The following is a 22,366-nucleotide window of genomic DNA, read 5'->3' as shown; positions in this document are numbered from 1 at the left end:
CGGCGCCAATCAGCTTAGGCGCCACAAGCCTGGGAGGCGGGAGAAGTGAAGCGGCCATGGCGTGCTCGGGGAGGAGGTGGGGCAGGGGTGAGCTGGGGCGGGGAGTTCCCTTGTGTGCTGAAACCCCCCCCTTACTTGCTGCAGGTGGCCCTCCCCACGCTCCCCTGCCCCAGCTCCTTCCGCCTAAATGCCAGTGGCAACCAGGGGGCCGAAGATCCGGCTGCCATGGCCGCTGCCAAAGAAAATGGCGCTCCCCCAAATGCCAGTGGTCGCCTAAATGGTTGTACTGGCCCTGCTGACATCCCTGGACCGAGGCCATCCCTATGTTTACACCCTGGGGCAGATGCGGGCATGAGCATTTACAAAGACAAACAGATCCCAAGAGAAGACTCTGGGGACCATCAGAGTTGAGCTGAAGTTAATGAAACACCCTGATTATGAAAAAACAATAGTTTAGGATTGTATAAGAGGAGAAGAAAGGGCACAAGATATTCCCCATTATGGAAGAGAGACTCTGTTAGCAGGAGTGTCTCATGAAAGGTGGATCCAGACTCTTTGGATTGGATAAGTGCTGTTTGGATCGACCACTGAGTGAAACATACCTTATTGGACAGGAAAGTACTTTAAGACGTACAGGTTATAAGAGTGCATTTTATATTTTTCTTTTACCTGTAACCTTATGTTTGAAAATCATAAGAGGGGGAAGGATAGCTCAGCAGTTTGCATATTGGCCTGCTAAATCCACAACTGTGAGTTCAATCCATGAGGGGGCCATTAGGGATCTGGGGCAAAAAATCTGTTAGGGACAGTACTTTGTCCTGCTGGGAAGGCAGGGGAATAAACTCACTGACCTTTCAACATCCTTCCAGTTTTATGAGATAGGTATATCTCCATATTATAATCCTTTTACTGGCTTTTATTTGAATCTTTATCTCAAGATCTGTAAAATAAACTTGTTTGGTTTTACTCTAAGTGCCTTGTGTTAACAAGTGTTGAACTGAGGTGAAGCCAGTGAACTGGGGTGCCCTGCTTCCACGGAGGCAGTGGACTGGTGCATTGCAGGTGTCCAGAAGACAAGGGACTGGGCAATTCAGTGTATCAAATTGGGGTGTGTAAATTGCTAGTCTGCAGAGAGAGAGAGAGAGAGAGAGTGGGGCTTGCGGAGCCCAGAGCAGAGTGCCGGTGTTGCCAGAAGCTGTGGGAGCGTTTCCTCTGGTGGGCACAGACAAGGCTCCCACTGTAAGCAGGTGGTCATCATTGACCCCAGACACCTTGGGTAACCCCAAAGGTGTCACAAGGCTCCCTATACACTGAATGGTAAGAGATGGCCCATTAGAATGGGATCCACAAAAGCCAGCACACAAGGTAGGCAGCTGCCAAAGACAGCCAATGGGAGATGCCAATAAGGGGGTGTTTGCCTTTCTCAGGGGTTTGGTGCCTTGGGCTGGAGGGAGAAGCCCTCACTGCTGGTGACCCAAAGCTGGGAACCCCTCTCCTGCAGTCAGGTGGCTTAGGTGCCTACGTTGTTCCATGCAAGACAGTATGGCACATGCCTTTAGGGTTGTCTATACTTCCAGCTAAGTGCTGATTTAGTGGGTCTGGTGATGACCTGCGAAATCGATGGCAGAGTGCTCTCCCGTGAGAGGCAGAAGGTAAGTCAGCGGGGAGAGTATCTCCCGTCGACATAGCCCGGTGTAGACACCGCTGTAAGTTAACTGAAGTTACATCAACTTCAATTACAATAACTTACGTAACTGAAGTACCATAACTTAGGTTGACTTACCGCTGCTCAGTACTAAAGGTGTAACGCCACACAAAATGGTCAGGGGGAGGGAGGATTATAGTGATTCCCATTTAATAGTTAATTAAGTTTAACAACCTCAGCAAAAGGGATAGGGGGAGCCTCATGTCAGAATAGCCCATTGCCTAGTGGCTAAGGCACTCATCCGAGAGGTGGCAGATCCCTGTCCAAATCCCTTCTCATCAGGCAGAGGGGGGACTTGACTCAGACACTCACCTTTCTCACACTCCATTTCAGTTAGGAGAATCCCAAGAGCAGTGGTCTCCAAAGTGGGGTGCATGCAAGAGGATCATTGGAGGAGCTTCATCAGGCGGGAGTCCGAGTGGCTTTTTTTTTTTTTTTTTTTTGCTTTGGTGCGGCAAGGAGTACATGCTCAAAAAAAAATTACTGATAGGGATGTGCATTTTAAAAAAGTTTGGAGACCACTGCTCTATATTATGGCAGTGCCTAGACCTTAGAGGCCAGCCTAGGCCGGTTCTGGGCACTGCACAGACAGATTAGCTGCCAGTCCCTGCCCCCGAAGTACTCGCAGTCTAACCAAACAACACAGACACAGGGTGGGGAAGGGGCATATCACATAAGCAGAGTCACCACAGCGATGGCACAAATGGCACATCAGTGCCACCATTTAACAATCATACTGTGCTGTGAAGGGGTGAGCTACATGGAAAGGAAGGGGGATGGGAACAGGATGGGGGTAGGGGGTGAGGTTGGGGTGACAAGACTGGGGGGGGGGGTGGGGGAAGGGACCCAGCAGCTAATCAGCACAGGAGAGAAAACGGGCAGAGCAACACAGTAGCGAGCAACATAATGACATCATCACCCACCATGTCCCTGGCCAGCACCCACCTCCCGGTGTTACACTGGGGGTGTGAACTACTATAGCCAGCTCATAGCAAGGGCATAGTGCTGGCTACGCGGACAGCAGAGTGAACCCAACCCTGCTCCTTCCCCGGCTGTGTGGGTGTCATAGATCCCCTGTGAGGTCCGAGAGTGGGGACCATGTTCATTCCATGTCTTGACTGTGAGGGACAAGGGGCAGAGCTGCTCTGCATGCAGCACAAACTAAACTGACTTTCTAGTTCCACTGGAGGGCTATAAAACTTGATGCAAAGTCTGAGCTTCCCCCCAACGAAGAAAGGGACCGTACCTTTCTCTGCAAGGTGTGCCTCTGAAAGCAAACAACAAGGGAGATGTATTACACGGCAGAACATTTCACTTCAGTTATTGCAAACTCATAGGAATAATTTTTCTACTGGTAGAAAGTGGAAACCACACGGGGGTGCTCCGTGTAAGGGGACTGCTGGACCCTTACTGAAACTTAACAGGGGCTTTTGGTTGGCCCTCTCCCAGTACCCAAAAAAGGGAGAAATCAAGATCCTGCGACTGACAGTCCCCAGGGCCAATGGGAAGGGGCCGAAGTGACAGATCAGCCTGATTGATAGGGCAGGCAGGCCAATGAAGGAGTCAGAAGCCGAGGGTCCCATCCTCCATGTGAACTGGAGCTGCCTGGGCTAGAGTTGGGGCCAAGCTCAGGAGAGAGCAGGAGCCCAAGTATAGCTGGGGAGCAGAGACGCGCTGACCAGAGCCAGAGGGGCCGGAAAAGCAGCCCCGGGAGCTGCACTGGAGGCAGAGCAGCAGCGCTGAGGCAGGCTGGAGCTGGAGCTGAGGCAGGGTGGAGCCGGAGCTGGAGCAGTCCGGAGCCGGTGCAGTGAGCAGCTGGGGAGAGCGAGGGGGACCCTGGGCCATGGGCCCAGCGCAGGGAGACACCCCCAGCCAAGAGGCCTTGCAGGGTGGGGGCGATGCTGGGAAGAAGGATCCTGCCACCTGGGGGTGGGCAGGGTGACCACCGCCAGAGCATGTGTTGACCCGCAGCATGCCTGCAGCACAGCCAGGGCCTGGGCAGGAGGCCTGGGACGTGTGAGGGACAGACTGTGAACTGCCCTTGAATCCAGAGATGCTGGTTGCGGTGTCCCCGTGCCACAGAGCAGGGTGATGGGTTTTCCCTTCACCTTTCCCATTTTTTCCTTATTTGTTTATTATTAGTTGCTGTTTAATAAATTGTATTTGCTTGAACTGTATGGAAGCGTCCAGAGCAGAGAGAGCCCCCCGGAGTGGGGACACCTTAGCTCCTGTTCTAAGTGACTACGACAAGGTTGGGGGTCGTGCCCCCCAGGGATCCTGGGCCCAGCCTTGTCGGAGTTACGAGGACTCTGCCACCCAGGAGAGTGGAAGGGGAGCCCTCGAGGTCAGGCAGGGCTCTGGGTAAGGAAATGGGAGCGAGGACTCGGACCCTTTCGCTAGCCAGTTCCACCGGGGTCGTGTATAAGCCAGGAAAGTTCTCCATAATGGCGAGACCCTTCCCCTGCTTACATAAGCCTGGCTATTCCCACTGCCAGCATGATACTGGGGACTCAGTGAGTAGGACAGTTAAAATCCTGAGTAAATGGCTGTCTCTTCTCCCTTTTGGCTGAGTGAAGCAAGGCCCCACACCGAACTCAACGGCATTTCTGTCTGTGATAGAATAACTTCCAGCTAAGTCGGCCCTGCTGCAATCAGTGCAGCAGTGCTGATTTAGTGGGTCTGGTGATGACCTGTGAAATCGATGGCAGAGTGCTCTCCCATCTATACTCCACCTCCGTGAGAGGCAGAAGGTAAGTCAGCGGGGAGAGTATCTCCCGTCGACATAGCCCGGTGTAGACACCACTGTAAGTTAACTGAAGTTACATCAACTTCAATTACAATAACTTACGTAACTGAAGTACCGTAACTTAGGTCGACTTACCGCTGCTCAGTACTAAAGGTGTAACGCCACACAAAATGGTCAGGGGGAGGGAGGATTATAGTGATTCCCATTTAATAGTTAATTAAGTTTAACAACTTCAACAAAAGGGATAGGGGGAGCCTCTTGTCAGAATATCCCATTGCCTAGTGGCTAAGGCACTCATCCGAGAGGTGGCAGATCCCTGTCCAAATCCCTTCTCATCAGGCAGAGGGGGGACTTGACCCAAAGTCTCCCACAACCTTGGTGGGTACCCCAACTGTTGGGTTAAAGATTATAAGGGAGGTCCTCCTCTACTCCCACCACTACCATATCAGGCCCCATAGGTGAGAGAGACACTCCTCCACCCATCTTCCCCTGCTTTGCGGATCATGCTGAGATTCAGGTGGGAGGTAGGTGCTCAGATGCCTATACTGAGACAGCAGTATGCATGCCCAGAGACAGAAACTTAGACAACAGGAGAACTTTTAGAGCTCAGGTTTATGCTCTGAGTGAGTTTAGATGTCTACAGGATTAGGCGTCAGCCAAGTGGGGTTTTGTGGATCACAGACACTGACCTTTCTGTTTCGCCAGTTCAGATTGCAGTCTCTCTAGGGGGAGAAAAGGGGAGATGTGAGATTTCACCCTGCCGTATTTATGATGGTGACACTCCCCCCCCGCCCCTCCGCCCCCAGCTAATGTAACTGGCCCAGACACTCACCTTTCTCACGCTCCATTTCAGTTAGCAGAATCCCTAGAGGGATAAAAGGGCAGAGGTAATATTTAAGTTCTAAGGCCAGAAGGGACCATTGTGATCATCTACTCTGACCTCCTGCATAACACAGGCCAGAGAACGTCCCCAAAATAATTCCGACAGCCGCTCAAACATCCAGTCTTGATTTATAAACTGCCAATTATGGAGAATCCACCCCAAACAACCCTTGGTAAATCGTTCCAATACTTAGTTAATACAGGTGAGATTTCACCCTGCTCTGTCTGAGATGACCCTACTCTCAGGTAATGTAGTGGGTCCAGACACTTACCCTTCTGATTCTTCATATGAGTTTGCAGGGTCTCTAGGGGGAGGGGGAAAAAAAAAAGAGGTGAGATTTCACCTTGTTGTGTTTATGGTGCAGTTCCTGCTATTCATGTAATTTATGCAAGAGAGGCAGGCAGTCAAACAGGACCCACAGACAGATCTGTCTTGATGTTCCTTCACTCAGCATCCCTACTGCCCGGGCCCCACTGACTAGCATTTCTAGGGATTGCTCTGCGTGCCTCCCCGAGGGGCCATCCTCACTGCCCGGGCCCCGTCACACTCCTGTCAGATCTGGCTGCTGTGGGAGTGGGGTAGAGAAGGTCTCTCCGGCCCTATGTGCCCATCCCCTGAACGGCCACTGCTCCCCCGACCTCCTGACTGTGCGGCCGGGGACAGGAAGTGAGCAATGGTAATGGGGCATTGACCTGGACTGGATAAGGGATGGGATCTGGTTGGCTCCATCCAAGCCCAGCTCCTGGCCTTGTGGTTGGCGCCTGCCCCCTGGCCCTAGTGATACCTGGGAAACAGCTCCCCGTAGGGCTGGGGCAGATGGTGGGCGCCCTAGCTCAGAAAGGGGTGGAGGTGCCTTTGTCTAGCTGGCTGCTCATGTCATCTTGAGCCAATAAGTTACATGCCAATGGGCATCAGCCCCTAAGATCAGCTCTTTCCCACTCGAAGTTCACCCATTTGGGCTGTCAGCCCTCCGATCCAAACACAGCTGGAAATGAGAGAAATGTGTCAAGTGAGACATTTCCCTGTTAGCAGCTTCCCTCCTCCTCCATCTCTATTGGGTGAGGCATTCAGAGGGGACCAGTGTTGTTACTGGAGGCTCCTCGACTAAGCCCCACCCTTCAGCTCAGTCCACCACAAGAATTCTTGCAAAGCTGCAGAAACACTCCAGGAACTAGAGAGACAGCCTGGAATTCTGTTCTCTAACCCTAAGGCAATTATATGTCTACGTCTCCCTGGAGAGAAAAAAAATCAGCTTGTTCCACGCTGTGTTCCAGTCATTTACCAGACTAGCAGGGTGGGATGAATGAGAAGAGATGCTGAGAACAGAAAACAAAATTACCAGGTAAGAAATTTCTCATTGTGCTGCACAGCTTCTCTCCTCATTCATCACTAATGGGAAGTACAGAATCGCAGAAGATGGGGGTGAGGGAGTATAAAACACAAATGTAATATTATTGCACTAGAATAATTGGCAGAAATGGAATCTCTCCCCCCACCCCCAGCAAAGGCTGTTTCATTTTAAGGAATTATGTGGGAACCAATACAGTAACACCTTCCTATCAAAGGATGCTTCTGCAGAAGAACAGAAACCTGCTTTGCAAATCTTCCTCAGATGATGCTCAGTTGCTTCTTGTAATACATCTAGGGACCTTGTAGAAGGAGCCTTGATTCCTTCTGCGAATGGTTTCCCAGATGCCAACTGGTGCAAACTTTTAAACATCTTGCTGCAGGAACTTTGAGGCTGCAAGGCCCTGGGATGTTGGATGGCATGCAATGAACTATGACATGACTAAAATGAAGTGACAGGGAAACTGTGTCCAAGGAACAATGGGAGAAAAACTTCGCCTGGGCAGAAAGAGTTTTCGTCACGAAAACAGGAGTGTGGCTCTTGTACGGCTGGAGGCACTAACTACAAAAGCTGTCTTTCTGAGGTAATGGCAACTAGAAAAGCTAGCCACAGGCTTGTCTCATCTGGCCAGTATGAGGAATCTTAACACCTGATGATACTCAGCTGGGGAGTCCAATATACCTGCCTACACATCCCCCATTAAGGCTGTTACCCACTTTTCTGTGGTGCTAGGACCCCTATAATCACCCTGGAAGAACACTAGTGTAGCTGAGATTACTAGAACATTGTGGTCTTTCGTATTTGTAATGTGGCAGCATCCCGAGATGAGGTCCCATTGTACTGGGCACACTACAAAGAGACAAAACATGCCGCAGAGAGCATTCTCTTCCCCCCTCACTTCTGAAATGTGACACAATGAGATCAGTGAGTGAAATTCCCTAGTTGAGTTCTGTCTGGAGACTCCCTGCAGACGTGCACTTCTCCTCCGATGCCCATGCAGTTAACTGTAGGTCATCCAAGTCCATATGAAGATGGACTTCCTGCTCCAAGGTGCAATGGAGATTCCTTGAATGTCTATCAAGTCCAAAGGACCTTCTGAGCCAATGGAGGACTAGGAGAAAGACTTCAGCTTTTTCTTTACCCTACTGCCATTGCCTACAAGAGAATCTTTGCTCTCTGGTTATTCTGGAGTTCTTGCACCTTCCTTTTGAAGTAGCTGATACTTGCCACAGTCCCTGTGGACAGGACCCTGGCTTGGATAGACCCCTGGTCTGATTCCATATGGTCATGCCATTGTTTCTGGCCAGACACCACTGACAGAGCTAATGACATGCACTAAATGCATGTGCACGCTGAGACTTTGGCCATGTGGAATCAGACCAGAGTGGCTTCAGCATGCTGCTTGTACTTACCTTTCCGCTAGGGCCATACAAAGGTGTTCCAGGAACGCTGCCTAATTTTGCATTGGACCCAGTGTGTGGTTCCATGTCATCAGAAAGAAGTCCTGGAGACACATTTTCAGAAATCCCACTTGGGATCACACTGATGCATGCACCAGCAATCCTCGCAGCTGGAGATAATTGGTTGTGGATGACGACTGCCCAGGAATAGCTGATGCAAATCTTTCCCCTAGCGCACTGCATTCTCCCTTCTTGTTCCTTTACCTTTTGCTCTGCGCTGTGTCCAGATGCAGTAGATGGCCAGGGCAATCACAAGAGCCAGGATCACTGCCAGAGCCACCACCCAGGGAGAGACCCGTGGAAAAAAGAGATCTGCAGGAGAAATATTGATTTAGGAACAAACACATGTAGAATGAAGACAGGACATTGAGCAAATGGTGACACTGTGACTGGTTAAAAGAATCTCACAGGGAAATACAACGTGAAATGTGGCTTCTTTGAGTTTTATTATTAAGCCAATGAAATTCCGAGTGCTAATCTGGTTACCAAACATGGTTAATTAATAAGAATGGGGATATTAGTGGTAGGCACGGGGCATGGCAGAGCTCCACTACACCCATCTGCCACTGGTGTAACTTAGAGCAGCCCCTAGGCTTCTCTACCGGATGTCAGGGCTGCAACCACTGCAGACTGGCCCTCGAGATCAGAATGCTGTAACCAGTTACTGATGCTCAGGGAAGCTCAACCACACAGAGATTTTAATAACAACAAAGCCTGAGTCTGAGGGCGGGTTTACATTGCAGTGTAGATATACAGTGTGTTCCTTGCTCATTGGGGGCAGGGGTTTCCTACAGAATCTAGAATCTAGGGGGTGATTAATACAATATTCCGCAACAGTGGCTATGCAAATTCCCCAGTCCTTGACCTTCTGGGGTATAGGAGGAGGGATGGGTTTTACCTGTTTCCAGGAAATTGGGGGGACAAAGTGAGACTTTTGGAATAAAAGGCAGTTAAAACAGACTCAATGGTCAGGGCTTTCTTCCTGGGTGAGCAAATGGACAGCACCTTCTTTACACTGGTGCTGGAGCCTGAGCAGACCTGCTGGGGGAATCACAGTGAGGTGCAGAGGGGACTGCACGTCTAAGCCCCCAGTCTGGAAGGAGAGAGATGCAGGTATCTGCCTACGAGAGATGACAGCTGGGAGCTGGAAACCTTAACTGGATGCCCTCAAGAAAGACCAGGAAGGGAGTCAAAGGTGACTCTGTGAAACTGATGCACTGGGCATGCGATAGGGAAATGTTACAGCCTGTTGAGATGGAAGATGAATAGTGCTTTACAAATGCAAAATTATTATTACAGTGACAAAATATCGGTTCTATAATAATAGTTATTAGCTAGGAAATAGTACAAAAAGCCTGAACTGTTTTTCTAAAATGTTAAGCTGGATTTAGGTAACATTTTGTATTTACATGTTATAGGCTTGATTGTTTATGCCTAGCAAATCTCCCTATCAATTTCATTGTACAATGAATACAGGATCAGGCTCATGAAATGAGCCAAAAAACGCCGTATGTGCACAGGGGAGGTCCGGGTTATGCTGCCTGTGAAGTTCTGCATTTCCTGACTTTTGTGCAATTCAATACAAGTTACAGTTTGAGCCCTCAGTTCTAACTCTTTAAGGCAATGGGAGTTTTGCCAGGGTCTGAACTGCAGTAGGGGATCCATAGTGCAGCCATTTTACATGTCAGTCTGGATAGCCCACAAACGTTACATAGAACTATTTTTTAGTCACCAGATATATCCAAAGAGAGTTGAGGATGCTCAAGACCTCACTACTAGGAGACACGCCAGTAAGTGCTCCCCACTAACATCTGCAGTGTCTCAGTCTGTCCATGTGCGGCACTGACCTGCTATGTAAATTGTTGACTCTCTCTCCTGGTTGACACGCGGGTTCCTAACACAGCAGGACACTTTCTGGTTGGACTCTTCTGTTATAACAATGGCAATCTCTGTTTGAAACAGGCCATTGGCCGCTTGGGATATGTTTTCAGAGGCTGATGGTAAGAGCTGCCCCTGGAGATCTCTCCACTGAGCCTCGGGCTGTGGGTACCATCCGGATGATTGACACACCACCTTGATCCCTCCGTCCTGATGTCCCTCCACAGAGATGTCAGGGCCAGATCCCAAGCCTAGAGGGGAATGCAATGAACTGATGTTAATTCTACAATATTGTGTTAGGAGTCAAATGTTTCATGACAGTATCTTTAAGAACACCCCTTTGGGAAGGGGGAGGCATGGATTCTCGTAAACTAGGAATTTCTGGGACACCTGGAAGATGTGAACAGCACTGACTGAGGTAAGGAGGAGATGATGTAGGACAGGGGTGGCCAACCTGTGGCTCCGGAGCCCCGTGTGGCTCTTCAGAAGTTAATATGCGGCTCCTTATATAGGCACCGACACTGGGGCTGGAGCTACAGGCACCAACTTTCCAATATGCCGGGGGTGCTCACTACTCAGTCGCTGGCTCTGCCACAGGCCCTGCCCCCACTCCACCCCTCCCTTGAGCCTGCCATGCCCTCGCTCCTCCCCCTCCCTCCCAGAACCTCCTGCACGCCATGAAACAGCTGATCGGGAGGTGCAAGGAGGGAGGGGGGTGCTGATTAGTCTGGCCTCCCATGGGTGGGAGGCGCTGGGAGCAGGGGGTGGGAGCTGATGGGGGGGCTGCTGACGTATTACTGTGATTCTTTGGCAATGTACATTGGTAAATTCTGGCTCCTTCTTAGGCTCAAGTTGGGCACCCCATATGTATGGTATTGTTCTATCCACTCTCAAGGCCTGATCCAGAGCGTAAAGCCTCACATTAACAATCTGGGCTTTGGATTAGGCCTAGAAGAGCTCTGTAGTGTCAGACTAGATTGGTTATAGAGACCATTTCTTTTTGTTTTAATATGATTGATGCTCTGCATTCTCAATCCATCTTGTGTTAATGAGAGTATTTGAGTCTCAGGGCGAGTCTACTCACAGGCAGGCACCAGCAAAATGAAACCAACTTCAACTCACATCTTTGGTTCTTTCAGTGCAAGTCAGTGTGTAACACTCTTATTTTGTGTCTCATTTTTATTTCATTTAAATCAGTTGTGAAATGGGACACTGTTAATCTGAAACAACACACACGTAGAGTTGCACTGAAATCACAAAGGTGTGGATTCAAATTGATGGGTCGAGTTTGTGAATGCTGTTGGAGAAAAACTCAGTTCTCACTCTCTGGTTGGGTGCAGCAAAATCAGATACTTTATTTCTCGAGCAATTGCATAGAGGGAGGGAATGCGCTAGGACGCAGGATTTCCCCCTCCTAGGCAGGTCTCTCCACAGGTAAACAATTACAGCATTTATACCTTTTGTTACAGACAATAATAAGCACCAGCTGCATTTTGTTTATACATAGGTCATCCTGATAACTTATTTTTCTCACTTATTTTGACTCTAGTCCACATTCTATCTTATCTACATAAGGTCACAACAACTTCTCACACAGTTCTTTCCCATTCACCTCACACCATCCTCGCTTCTACAAATCTCACGTTATTAGGGTTACAGCTAGCCTGACTCTTGCTAACAGAGACTGTCATGCATTGAAATCCCCTTCAAATCCCTGTCAGTTCTTGCTCTACTTCCACAATGCCTTACACTCAACTCAGTGGCATCTCTCTGTTTTTCTGTCTGTGTTTGTAATGTGACACCTTTTTGAACGCTGTACCTAGTCGATTCCAAAAGTTCAGGGACTGTTCTAGGTCTCACTGGGCACTCGATTTAGGGGAAAATTGGAAAACCAAATAGGGGACAAATTAAGCCTCTGCCAACTGATTAGCCCAACCACAACTTCAAGCCCCTTTGCAAGTGTCCAGAGATCAAACAATTGTTTGCTCACATCATTAGCAACTTCCAGTATAACTAGTGTGTCACACACTTTGTATCTTGTGTAGGCTGAGTGCATCGCACGCATGAGGGACTCCTTGCATACCTCCATACCCCCACAAGTCACTGTCCCATCCCCCTCTATTTCAGTGACTCCCTGCAACTCCCCCTAATCTCCCCCATACCAGGGGTTCTGTGTGCACACCCCCATTCCCACTTCCCCCAATGCTGTCCCTTTCCCCCATGCCAGTGGCTCTGTTTACTGTCCTATTTCCATGTCCTCCACACTGAGGTCCCCATCATGCCATGGTTTCTGGGTGTCTCTTCTCCCCCATAGATTGGAAGGGTAGGGTAGATGGCTGGTGCCCTCTCTCCCCTGACTGGAGCAGGTGTTGAGGAAGCAGGACATTGGGAAGGAGGAAGGAAGGAATGACATCTCCACCCCCTCTGGCTGTCCCTGCTGGGTGAGTATCCACCCCATGGAGGGAGAACAATTATTTCTCTTCTGTCACTGGAGGTGTCAACATGATAAACTCTGTTGGCAGGATGAGTAGGGCTGTTATGCTTCAAGGTGTTAATAGGTGCCATCAACAGATAGCAGCTCCATATGTCCCCCATTTCCCCCCATTTTTGTTTTCTGATTGTTCCCAAGATCAACAGGATTCTGGCCTTTGATGCTGAGAAAATTCCCTAAAATGTTGGAATTGATCAGAGGTGGCATTCAGAAGTTACTGTGTTACAGACAGACCGACGGACAGAGAAACCCTATGTTCTGGAGTGTAAAGCCTGCATAAGCTCAGTCAATTTTTATTATGATAACTTTCACTTGCAAAACAAAGTTTAGAAGCAGCCTCAGCGTACAGAGCATTCCAGCAAGCCTTTCAATGTGTCCTGAGAGCAGACACTGACTCTACTGGGAAATTACGGGAAGTCAAAAGAGAATTCAGAGCATTGGCTGGCAGAGAAACCACAAGCACCGTCTCCCAAGAGCTCTCACTCTATTTATTATCCTTTCTGAAGTAAAAACAGCAGTGAAACAAGTTACTAACCTTCCACCTGCAGGAGCACTGAGGCGTCTTGAAAAAAGGTAAGTGATTGAAATAAACAAGCGTACTGGCCCTCGTCAGAAGGTCGGATATCACGTATTCTCAGGGAAACACTTCCATTGGTGATGTCATCTTTCAGCAGCTCTGTCCTTCCTTGATAGTCCAACATCTGATTTTCATACCGATCCTGCCCATCTTGGTACAGGTGCACAACTGCAGAGTGCTGGGATCGGAACCATCTCACCTCCATGCTCTGAGCGCTCATCCTGGGGGAGAGGTGGCAGGGCAGGACAGCCTCCCCACCGACAGATGCTGTGATTGGACGATCAGGTCCAGTCACTGTGAAGTGTGCTGTGAAATGTGTCAGGGATAAAAAGTCAATTAAATCAAAGAGAAGCGGAGTGGTGTGTTAATTCAGCAGTAAGGCCTGCAGTAAGAGAGATCATCGTGTATTAGAATGCATGACATGTACCCACGCAGTGCCCTACACACATGTACGAGGGCAGAGTTCGTATGTGAATTTTATGCATTACTTGTATGATCTCTGACTATGGCTCAACACTTCTCATGGACACCCTGGGGATAATGGCATGGGGGCCTGATTCTCTGATACGCCAAGGCCTTTTCCTGCTGCTGCAGCACAGGGACCACCCCAGCTGTTGTAGGGATGGTGTAAGCCAGGGGTCTCAAACTCAAATGACTACGAGGGCCACATGAGGACTAGTACATTGGCCCGAGGGCCGCATCACTGACACCTTCCCCCACACACACCACCCTTGGCCCCATCCCCACTCCACCCCTTCCATGAAGCCCCACCCCGCCTCTTCCCACCCCTTCTCTGCCCCCATTCCAACCTCTTCCCCAAAATCCCCACCCCAACTCCACCCTCTCCCTGCCCTCAGGGGGTGCAGGAGGGGTGTGGGGTGTGGCAGGGGCTCAGGGCAGGGAGTTGGGGTGTGGGGTGCAGGAGGGATGAGGGGAGCAGCAGGGGCTCAGGGCAGTGGGTTGGGGTGCAGGGTATGGCAGGAAGCTCAGGGCAGTGGGTTGGGGTGCAGGAGGGGTGTGGCAGGGGGTTGGGGCAGGGGGTTCGACTGCAGGAGGGGTTTGGGGGGGCAGGCTCTGGCCTGGCACGCACTCAGGGCAGGGCAGGCTCCCTGCCTGCTCCTGCCCTGCCCCCACTCCGGGAAGCAGCTGGAACCTGGGGGAGCAGGGGCACAGGGGAGTGTGTGTTACTGTTGCTTCAGGCACTGCCCCAGCATCTCCCATTGGCTGGGAACGGGGAACTGCGGCCAATGGGAGCTGCTGGGGGCGGTGCCTGAAGCAACATCCACACGCACCCACCTGCGCCTCTCCTCCCCCAGGTTCCATCTGCTTCCTGGAGCAGCGCGGGGGCAGGGCAGGTGCTGGAGCCGCTCTAGGTAAACGCTGGGGGAAGGCGGGGGGCCGGGAGGAGCTCGCAGGCCACAGAAAATAATCTCGCGGGCCGCGTGCATCCCGCGGGCTGCATATTTGAGACCCCCGGTGTAAGGGCTTGCAAAGTGTAAAGATATGAAAAACAGATCATCACTACACAGGTGGTCACTCCTAAGGGTAAATGTAGAGATAATGGAGAGGGAGGACGAGGCAGATCGGAAAGTGCAGGAGGCAGTTCTGTGTATTTATAGCTGCCAGAAACCAGCCAGAGGCCTGAGAAGATTGAGCAGAGGTGTAGCTACCATGGTTATTAGGGACCCAGCTGTGCCCTGCAGTGTCTCCATTTGTGTAAAGAGCATGAGACACCAGGTGGGGTGAGCAGACGTGGTTTGCAAGACAAGGCAGTGATGTTAATAACCAGCAATAGACCAGCAGCAAACCCAGCGAGGAGGCCGGAGCTCCTACCTGACACCAGCCTCTGCACCTGTAGAGCGAGGCAGAGAGCGACGTAGCCGGGCAGAGCGGAGCTCACTGTGGAGCCGGGGGAGAAGGAGGGAACCTTCCCCGTCATCATAGCTGGGTCTGGGGAACAGGAGAAATAAACCAGATGGCGAGTGAGTGTCATGCAGTGACAGTGCTATGGGGCAGCAGGGAGGAGGTAACAGGCCTTACTGCTGCCTAACATACACCCAAAGGGAAGGGATTTCCCCTACAGTCCAAGTCTGCCCCAGCTCTGAGCAGGGTTAGATGTTGCTGTGGCTAAAACCCCCGAGCTGCTGGCAGCCAGTACATACCACGCTCACACCATGGCTGGCACCTGTGAAGCTGTCTGATCTGTTTAGATTGTAAGAAACTCTCCAGGGCAGGGATGGTCTCTCACTATTGGTGTGTCCAGGGCCCAGCATGATGGGGCCTCCATCTTGGTTTGGGCATTTAGGTGTTACCGTATTCCCAGTGAATGAATAAATAAGAAGGGACATATTAAGGAAAACAAGCCAGTGCAGGCAAAGCTCCTGAGCTTAGGCCACTTATTGCTTTGGGGAAAGCAGCTCCATCTCCCAGCAACATCTGTCCCAGGTGAGGGTTCTCTGGGGATCTCACTACCTCGGGGCAGTGGGGGGGGGGGCATTCCAGTGAATAACATCACAGCCTAGCTTGCTGGACTGCCCTTCGTCTTTCTGAACAAGCTCCTTCTCTGCGTCCTGGTCACACACATCAATGTAACAACAGCTAGAGCAGAGGTTGGCAACCTTTGGCTTGCGGCCCGTCAGAGTAATCCGCTAGCGGGCCACGGGACAGTTTGTTTACATTGACCATCTGCAGGCATGGCCACCTGCAGCTCCCAGTGGCCACAGTTCACCATTCCTGGCCAATGGGAGCTGCGGGAAGCAGCGGCCAGCACACCAGGGGTCAGGCAGTTCCTTGGTGCATGTGGTTTGCCATCAGTTATTTATGTGAAATGCAAATTTTTGCTCGCACCTTCTACGTGCATGCCATCTGAGGTGTCCTCAGGAATGACATGCAGAGGCCCTTGTGTACAGTTCCTTTGTTATTCCTGAAGATCTAACCATTGGGCATTTCTCAGCCTCACAATATGTTTCAGTTACAAAGAGCAACATTTCATAACTCCATACACAATGTTGATACACACATTAGAACAGGATAATAATATGCATCAGATTAGAACTTTTCCAATTCTTTGTACAAGCTTTATCACAATTTTGTAGACGTGGTGGCCATGTTAGTGTAGATGGTCACCTTCCCCCTTAGACAGCATCACAGCACCAACACTTGATCCGAAGACAGCAAGAGATGGACACTTCACCACTCCCCTTGCCAGTTTGTTGCCATGATTAATCACCCTCACTGGTAACAATTTATTTCTAATTTGAATTTGTCCAGTTTTAATTTCCAGCCTTTGGTTCTTGTTCTGCCTGACTCCACTGCTTTAAGAGCCCTTTAGTCTGCAGCATTTTCTCCCAATGAAGGTGTGACAAATATGGGCTTTTTCTGTAATATTTTTTTAAGCTACCTGTAGAACTCTGTGCTGATCTCTTTGGTATTGCTTTTGCTTGGTAAAAAAAAAAATTCTTTTTTTCCCCATGGACATGAAATCAGACTAAGTATTTGAAACACAGAAACACTTGGACTGTCTGGGATTGAATCAATCCATATCAATGGGAAGCTTCAGGGACTGAACAACTCCTAGAGCAAGTTTCTTCCCCTCATCTCTCTGCAACAAAGTGGAGTCGGAGAGCCAGGGGGAAAGTGTCAGGTATCTGTTCTGGGCTCACGGGAACTTACTTGGGACAAAGACAAAAAAGGGACAGGGGAGACAGTGAGCAAAGCTGGACCCTCCGGCAGCATGGTTTTGGCAGAGCCCCAGTTCTTGCCAAGCTGAACCCTCGCTTAGTGTATAATTTTTTGTAATTTATTAGGGTTAGTTTTCAATTTTTTTTTAGTTAGGAATTTTTGGACTTTGGCAATTTTAGTGGAGCAAGTAGGTTTTTATTTTTTTTGTTTTGTTTTTTAAGCAATTGTGGTTTAGCATTTTACAGGGGAGAGGTTATTAGCACATCACCCTGTAATGGTTTTGCTTTTTTAAAAAAAAATTAAAGGCACAGTAGGTTTGTTAGTTGACAAGGGAGAGGTTATTAGCACTTTATTTTTTTTTATTATTATTATTATTTGCTGTTTAGAAGGCACAGTAAAGCTAGAAGGAGAAATAGGCTAATTATTAGCAGGAGAATTTTTTTTAAGGTGGAGGGTTGTTTGTTTTTTTTTGTTTTTTGTTTTTTGCAGTGAGAAGCATGGGTTTAGGCAGGCTCATGCTGCAAAACGTCTGTTAGTCTATAAGGTGCCACAGGATTCTTTGCTGCTTCTACAGAACCAGACTAACACGGCTACCCCTCTGAATCTTTATTGTGTCAGTAAATGCATGATACATTGAATGCTGTTCAGCTGGCATCAGTTTTTTTTAATTATTTGAAAGACACAAAACCAGAGGTCTACCCCTTCTGGGCAGTTAGTTATTGCTTAAAATATACAAATACCTTTGTTGATTTTAGGCAAAACAGAGGAATTACCCCATATTTTCGTGTATTTGTTTCATAGACAGCCCAGGTTTTAGTGGCTTTTACTTTATCAGTTAGATAATTTGCATTACTAGAGATGCTTTTTGGCTTGCATTTGGATTTAAAGCTATTTACAGCTTAAAGATTTTTACTTTAAAAGGGACATAATGAACTTTACCAGAATTTTGATGGCTTTTTACTTTTAATTTTTGCTTTTAAACATACAGTGATTTGAAAGAACACTTTTTATAGTGCCCTTTAGAGCCTAATAGGGTTTTAATTACATAGCACTGGATACATTTCTTTAGCTAATTTGACTAAATTGTTTATAGCCAAATAATTACAATTAAATAATTTTTGCCTGGATTTATTTACAAAAATTTTAAAGACACCAAGAACATTTTTTTTTTAGCATTTTTATAAAATTCAACTGCTGTTTTTTTTAGCAGCCACAGAGTTAACTTTCTACTTTTTTTTAAATTACTTGCTTGTTTTTTAACGGCCACTTTGATTAACTTAAAGTACCATTTTAAGTATTGTTTTGGGTCTCTCTCTTTTTTTTTTTGTTTTTTTTACTATGCTTTGAAAATGTTTAACCTGTTTTTTAAATTTTTTTATTTGTTGCCTGCCTGCTTGGGCCCGATTTTGCTTTTTTTGCTGAACTGTTTTTTTTTATGGGCACTTGTTTCACTACCAGTTTAGCTAGGAGGGTTTTTTTTACTTACAAGGCTATTTAAGGTTTTTTTCGTGAGGCTTGCCACCTGGGCAAAAACGCATGGTTTATTGGCATTTAACTATTTAATTTTTTTTTTGTGGCAAACACACTGCTGTTATGGCGTATGCTGAGCAGAAATGGTCAAATTTTGACAAGACCTTGAAGGACCGGTACTTGCTTAGCCAGGGCCTTTTTTTTTTTTTTTGCCTGGAAGTTTTGTTTTAAGGCCTGCAACTTGCCCTGGGTGTAGGTTTGAGTTGCTGCCTGGTTTATGATTTATGCTTTTAATTGCTTAATTTTAGTTATTAAGTACACTTCCCCCCCACCCCCAACTTCTCTGTTGCCCAGTTTGGCTACGACTGGGGGTAGATTTACCTGCCACCCTTTTTGATTAATCAGGGTGGTAAGAGGAACGCTAAACTCCTTTTTAGATTTTACACTTACTGTGGCTGAGAGTGGGCACCCCTTGAATTATGCAATTTTTAACATATAACGCCAACAACTGTAATGCCAGAAGGGACCATTATGATCATCTAGTCTGACCTCCTGCACAATGCAGGCCACAGAATCCTACCCATCCACTTCTATAACAAACCCCTAAGCTATGTCTGAGTTATTGAAATCCTCAAATCAGGGTGCACAGGGTATGCCTGGATCCAGTAAAGGGAAGCAGAGCACTTAGGATGAATGTACATGGGGATGGATGGAGGAGCATCGTCAGCCTCTTTGAGGAGGATGAGGATGGAGGAAGTGTGGCCAGCCAGTCTGACAGTGATCAGGGACATGAATGTCCCCTTTGGAGGTACCGGAAAGAAGAGACTGAGTGCGCAGGGCCAGGAAAGAGTGTTAGGCCTGAATGAAAATATAGCAGGCAAAACAGTTATGCCAACCTGACTAAAGTCAGGCTAAAAGAGGTTTCTGGGTAATCCCAGAGTGGAAAAGTACTGAGAAGCAGCATTGTTTTACAGAGCCCTGGAAAACGTGAGATAAGCCTGAGATAAACCAGGGATTGCATTGCTGGCATACCATTAGCTGTGCTAAGGACAGTGTTTGAAGAGCTGATAAGAAACTCTAGCATCCCACGGTTCAGATTCTAACTTTTTGGTTGAGTTATAGGTTTGTTTAAAACTCCCCTGTATTTTTAACTTTTGGGTGTTGTTAAGATATAATTAATAATCTAAAGTTGTAGACATAAAGTCTAGGCATGTGTGTATATTAAAAGTGTCTAGTTTTAAGTTGTTAAACAAAGGGGGGTGGGTTTTGCTCAAGTGAGTGATGTATGACGTAATAAAACTGTCTATATAGGCTAATACTAAGCTGTAAAGTGCCTGCTGGTTCTCACTGGAGACGAGCGGCCCTTTGTTGATGCGTGCACTTGTCAATAAAGGGCTTTTGATCGGACCTTGCTGGTGTTGCCTGTCTCTCTGTGAACAGACAACGAATTTCGCTGTCGGGGTTAAAGTCCCCAACAGAGGCCATGGTGAAATGAGCGTGTAGACACATGTCAGCATCACACACAACACTTTGGGGATAATGCCATAAGAACGGCCGTCCCGGGTCAGACCAAAGGTCCAGCTAGCCCAGTATCTGTCTACCGACAGTGGCCAACTCCAGGTGCCCCAGAGGGAGTGAACCTAACAGGCAATGATCAAGTGATCTCTCTCCTGCCATCCATCTCCATCCTCTGACGAACAGAGGCTAGGGACACCATTCTTACCCATCCTGGCTAATAGCCATTTATGGACTTAGCCACCATGAATTTATCCAGTCCCCTTTTAAACATTGTTATAGTCCTAGCCTTCACAACCTTGAAGTTCCACAAGTTGACTGTGCACTGTGTGAAGAACTTCCTTTTATTTGTTTTAAACCTGCTGCCCTTTTAATTTCATTTGGTGACCCCTAGTTCTTGTATTATGAGAATAAGTAAATAACTTTTCCTTAACAACTTATCCATGCCCACAGAATCAGCAGCAGGGGAATAGAGGAAGTGATGTAAGGAAAGCAGCCAGGGGGCTCTCTGCATTCCTCTGGGCTGTGCATTGCCCAGGGATGGGGCCAGTGAATGGAGGCATCAGTGGGCATGGTGGAAAGGGGTGGTACCATGCAGGGTCTGGGTCACTGTACTCCTAGTAACACCTTCTAATTACCTAAATAATACAACTATAAGAAGGAATGTCAAGAAGCCATCAAGTCCAGCTGCCAGGCTTCTCCCTTGGGCCTCCCTTTCTGTGTCTCTGGCCCAGCCTCAGTGTCCCTAGAGTGAGGGATGGATTCAGTCATCGGTCACCATGGACACAATGTCACAGTGGGCAGCACAGCAGCTGCAGCTGGAATGGCTTTAAGCTGCCTTAGGCCAGGACGGCTGCTGGGGCTGGCACACTTGGGAGGAGGTAGGTGAGAACAGGGCTGGTGGATGAGGCACTCACTGAGCACCCGCAATCAGTGGTGGCCACTGATAGTGCCAATGAGAGGTAAAGCCACCCCCTCCCCGCCAGAAGCACCCTGAGGGCAGCAGCTGGCTCATCTGCCCTCCCTTGGGGTCAGCTTCCTCCCATCCAGGATGCAAAAGGCATCATGGGCACAGACAGATGCAATTTACACTCAGAGGGGGAGATTTTCATAAACACTGGGGAGTTAGGATCCACAGAGCTTGTGCTCCTGAATCCAACAACACCTCAAGGGAAAATTACAACTGGCTATCAGTTCCTAGAGCTGTTGGTAAATAAAGCAGATCAGCAAACAAATCTCACCTGGCCGTGGAGAAGTGACTGGCCAGGGCTCTGAATCTGTGTGGGCATTTCTACAGCCATAGCTCATTGCCCAGTAGAAAAGTTACTTTGTCTTCCAAATCCTGGGAGTGGCTCCAGGGACAGCAAGTTTGTATAATTTTTGGTTGTGCCCAGAACAAGTCCAAGTCTCCCCCCTACCCCCACCCACCTGCCTTGTAAGCAGATATATATATTTTTTCAATAATGTAAAAATGTGAGGGCTTTGGGTTGGGGCTGCTGATGAGGGGTTTAGGGTGTGGGAGGGGCTCAAGGTTAGGGCAGAGGGTTAGGCGGGTGTGGGGGAGGTGAGGGCTCCGGCTGGGGATGCATGCTCTGGGGTGGGGCAGGGCCAGGGCTGAGGAGTTTGGGGTGCAGGCTGCCCCGGGGCTGGGGCCAGAGAGGAGAACTCCCACCAGCCCTCTCCACACCAGCAGCAAGCTCTGAGAGAAGGCCCCCCCACCACTGGACATGCTCCTAGGGCCCCTCTCAGGGCCAGTAAGCCCCCAGTCCTCCCCTATGGAGAGTATGGGGTGGGGGGGAACGGCCATCATGTGTGCAACTCCTCCCCTGCTGCTGCTCCCCACTGTAGCCTCACTGGGAGTGGGGCAGGAGCGGTGACTGCGGGCGGGCGAGTGGAGGCTGTGCTGGTGGAGGGGACCGCTGGAAAAGGGAAGGCTCAGAGGCAGAAGGGCAGGGGCAGGGGCAGCCTGACCTGGCACTGAAGGGGGCGCTAGGACCCTGCGGCGCCAGTTGATGCTGGAGCGGAACTACAGGGGAAGAGGTGGGGCCGGGGTGGCGCAAGGGGCTTTGGGAGAGACCCAGCCCCAAACATTGGGGGAGCCCAGGGGCCCATGGAACCCGCCAGGAAGGAGCCCGGGGAGCAGTTCAGCAGGCGTTGCAGTGCCCCCCCCCCTACCTGCAGCGTGCAGGGGCGCCCAGATCCGCCAGCACCCAGCGCCCTGGTCTGGCTCCGGGGGACCGCGCCCCTCTCCCGGGCTGCGAGAGCCGGGGCGGGGCTCAGGGGGCCGCAGGGCTTAGCCCCAGCCCGCGCCCAAGGGGTTCATGGTGTTCGCCAGGGAATGGAGGCGCCGTCCGCTCCTGGCGCCTCCCCCGCTGCGAAACCGAAACAACCAGAGCAAAGTCCAACTCCCTCTGACGCACCCACAGGGCTAGCGGGGGGGGGGGGGCAGCGACAGGGCCAGCAGGCTCAGCGCCCCGCTTGCCAGGCAGGGCTGCAGGCTGCTTGGCGGGGGCTGCGGGAGTGACCTCGCCCCGTGCAAAGCAAGGCACCAGCGCCTGCTCCAGCAGCCCCCTTGCCCGCCCGGCAGCACACCCCGTCCCTGCCGCTGGCAC

General features: G+C 49.6%; 1 protein-coding gene across 8 annotated transcripts in view; it reads right to left on the bottom strand.

The window, feature by feature from the left end:
* The window catches only part of LOC123358685 (butyrophilin subfamily 1 member A1-like), a 48,804-nt gene extending 26,676 nt beyond the window's left edge, over positions 1–22,128 (bottom strand). For 4 of the 8 annotated variants that reach the window (XM_045000984.1, XM_045000986.1, XM_045000990.1 and 1 more), the window contains exons 1-9: positions 20,996–21,137; positions 14,922–15,038; positions 13,047–13,394; positions 9,990–10,271; positions 8,347–8,454; positions 5,606–5,638; positions 5,284–5,316; positions 5,141–5,173; positions 2,952–2,972 (exon numbers count right to left, since the gene is read on the bottom strand). In XM_045000984.1, coding sequence (XP_044856919.1) covers positions 2,952–2,972; positions 5,141–5,173; positions 5,284–5,316; positions 5,606–5,638; positions 8,347–8,454; positions 9,990–10,271; positions 13,047–13,394; positions 14,922–15,038; positions 20,996–21,062 — 1,042 coding nt within the window. In that variant the 5' untranslated portion in view covers positions 21,063–21,137. Of the gene's footprint in view, positions 1–2,951; positions 2,973–5,140; positions 5,174–5,283; positions 5,317–5,605; positions 5,639–8,346; positions 8,455–9,989; positions 10,272–13,046; positions 13,395–14,921; positions 15,039–15,250; positions 15,377–20,995; positions 21,138–21,929 lie in introns of those variants that run through there. The other 4 variants (XM_045000985.1, XM_045000991.1, XM_045000987.1 and 1 more) reach the window with 3 other exon arrangements.
* Positions 22,129–22,366: the final 238 nt, after the last annotated feature.

The sequence above is a fragment of the Mauremys mutica genome, unplaced genomic scaffold (assembly GCF_020497125.1).
Source record: "Mauremys mutica isolate MM-2020 ecotype Southern unplaced genomic scaffold, ASM2049712v1 Super-Scaffold_100095, whole genome shotgun sequence".
Lineage (NCBI taxonomy): Eukaryota > Metazoa > Chordata > Testudines > Geoemydidae > Mauremys > Mauremys mutica.
The sequence above is the reverse complement of the archived record's forward strand: the minus strand, read 5'-3'. Positions and strand labels throughout refer to the sequence as shown.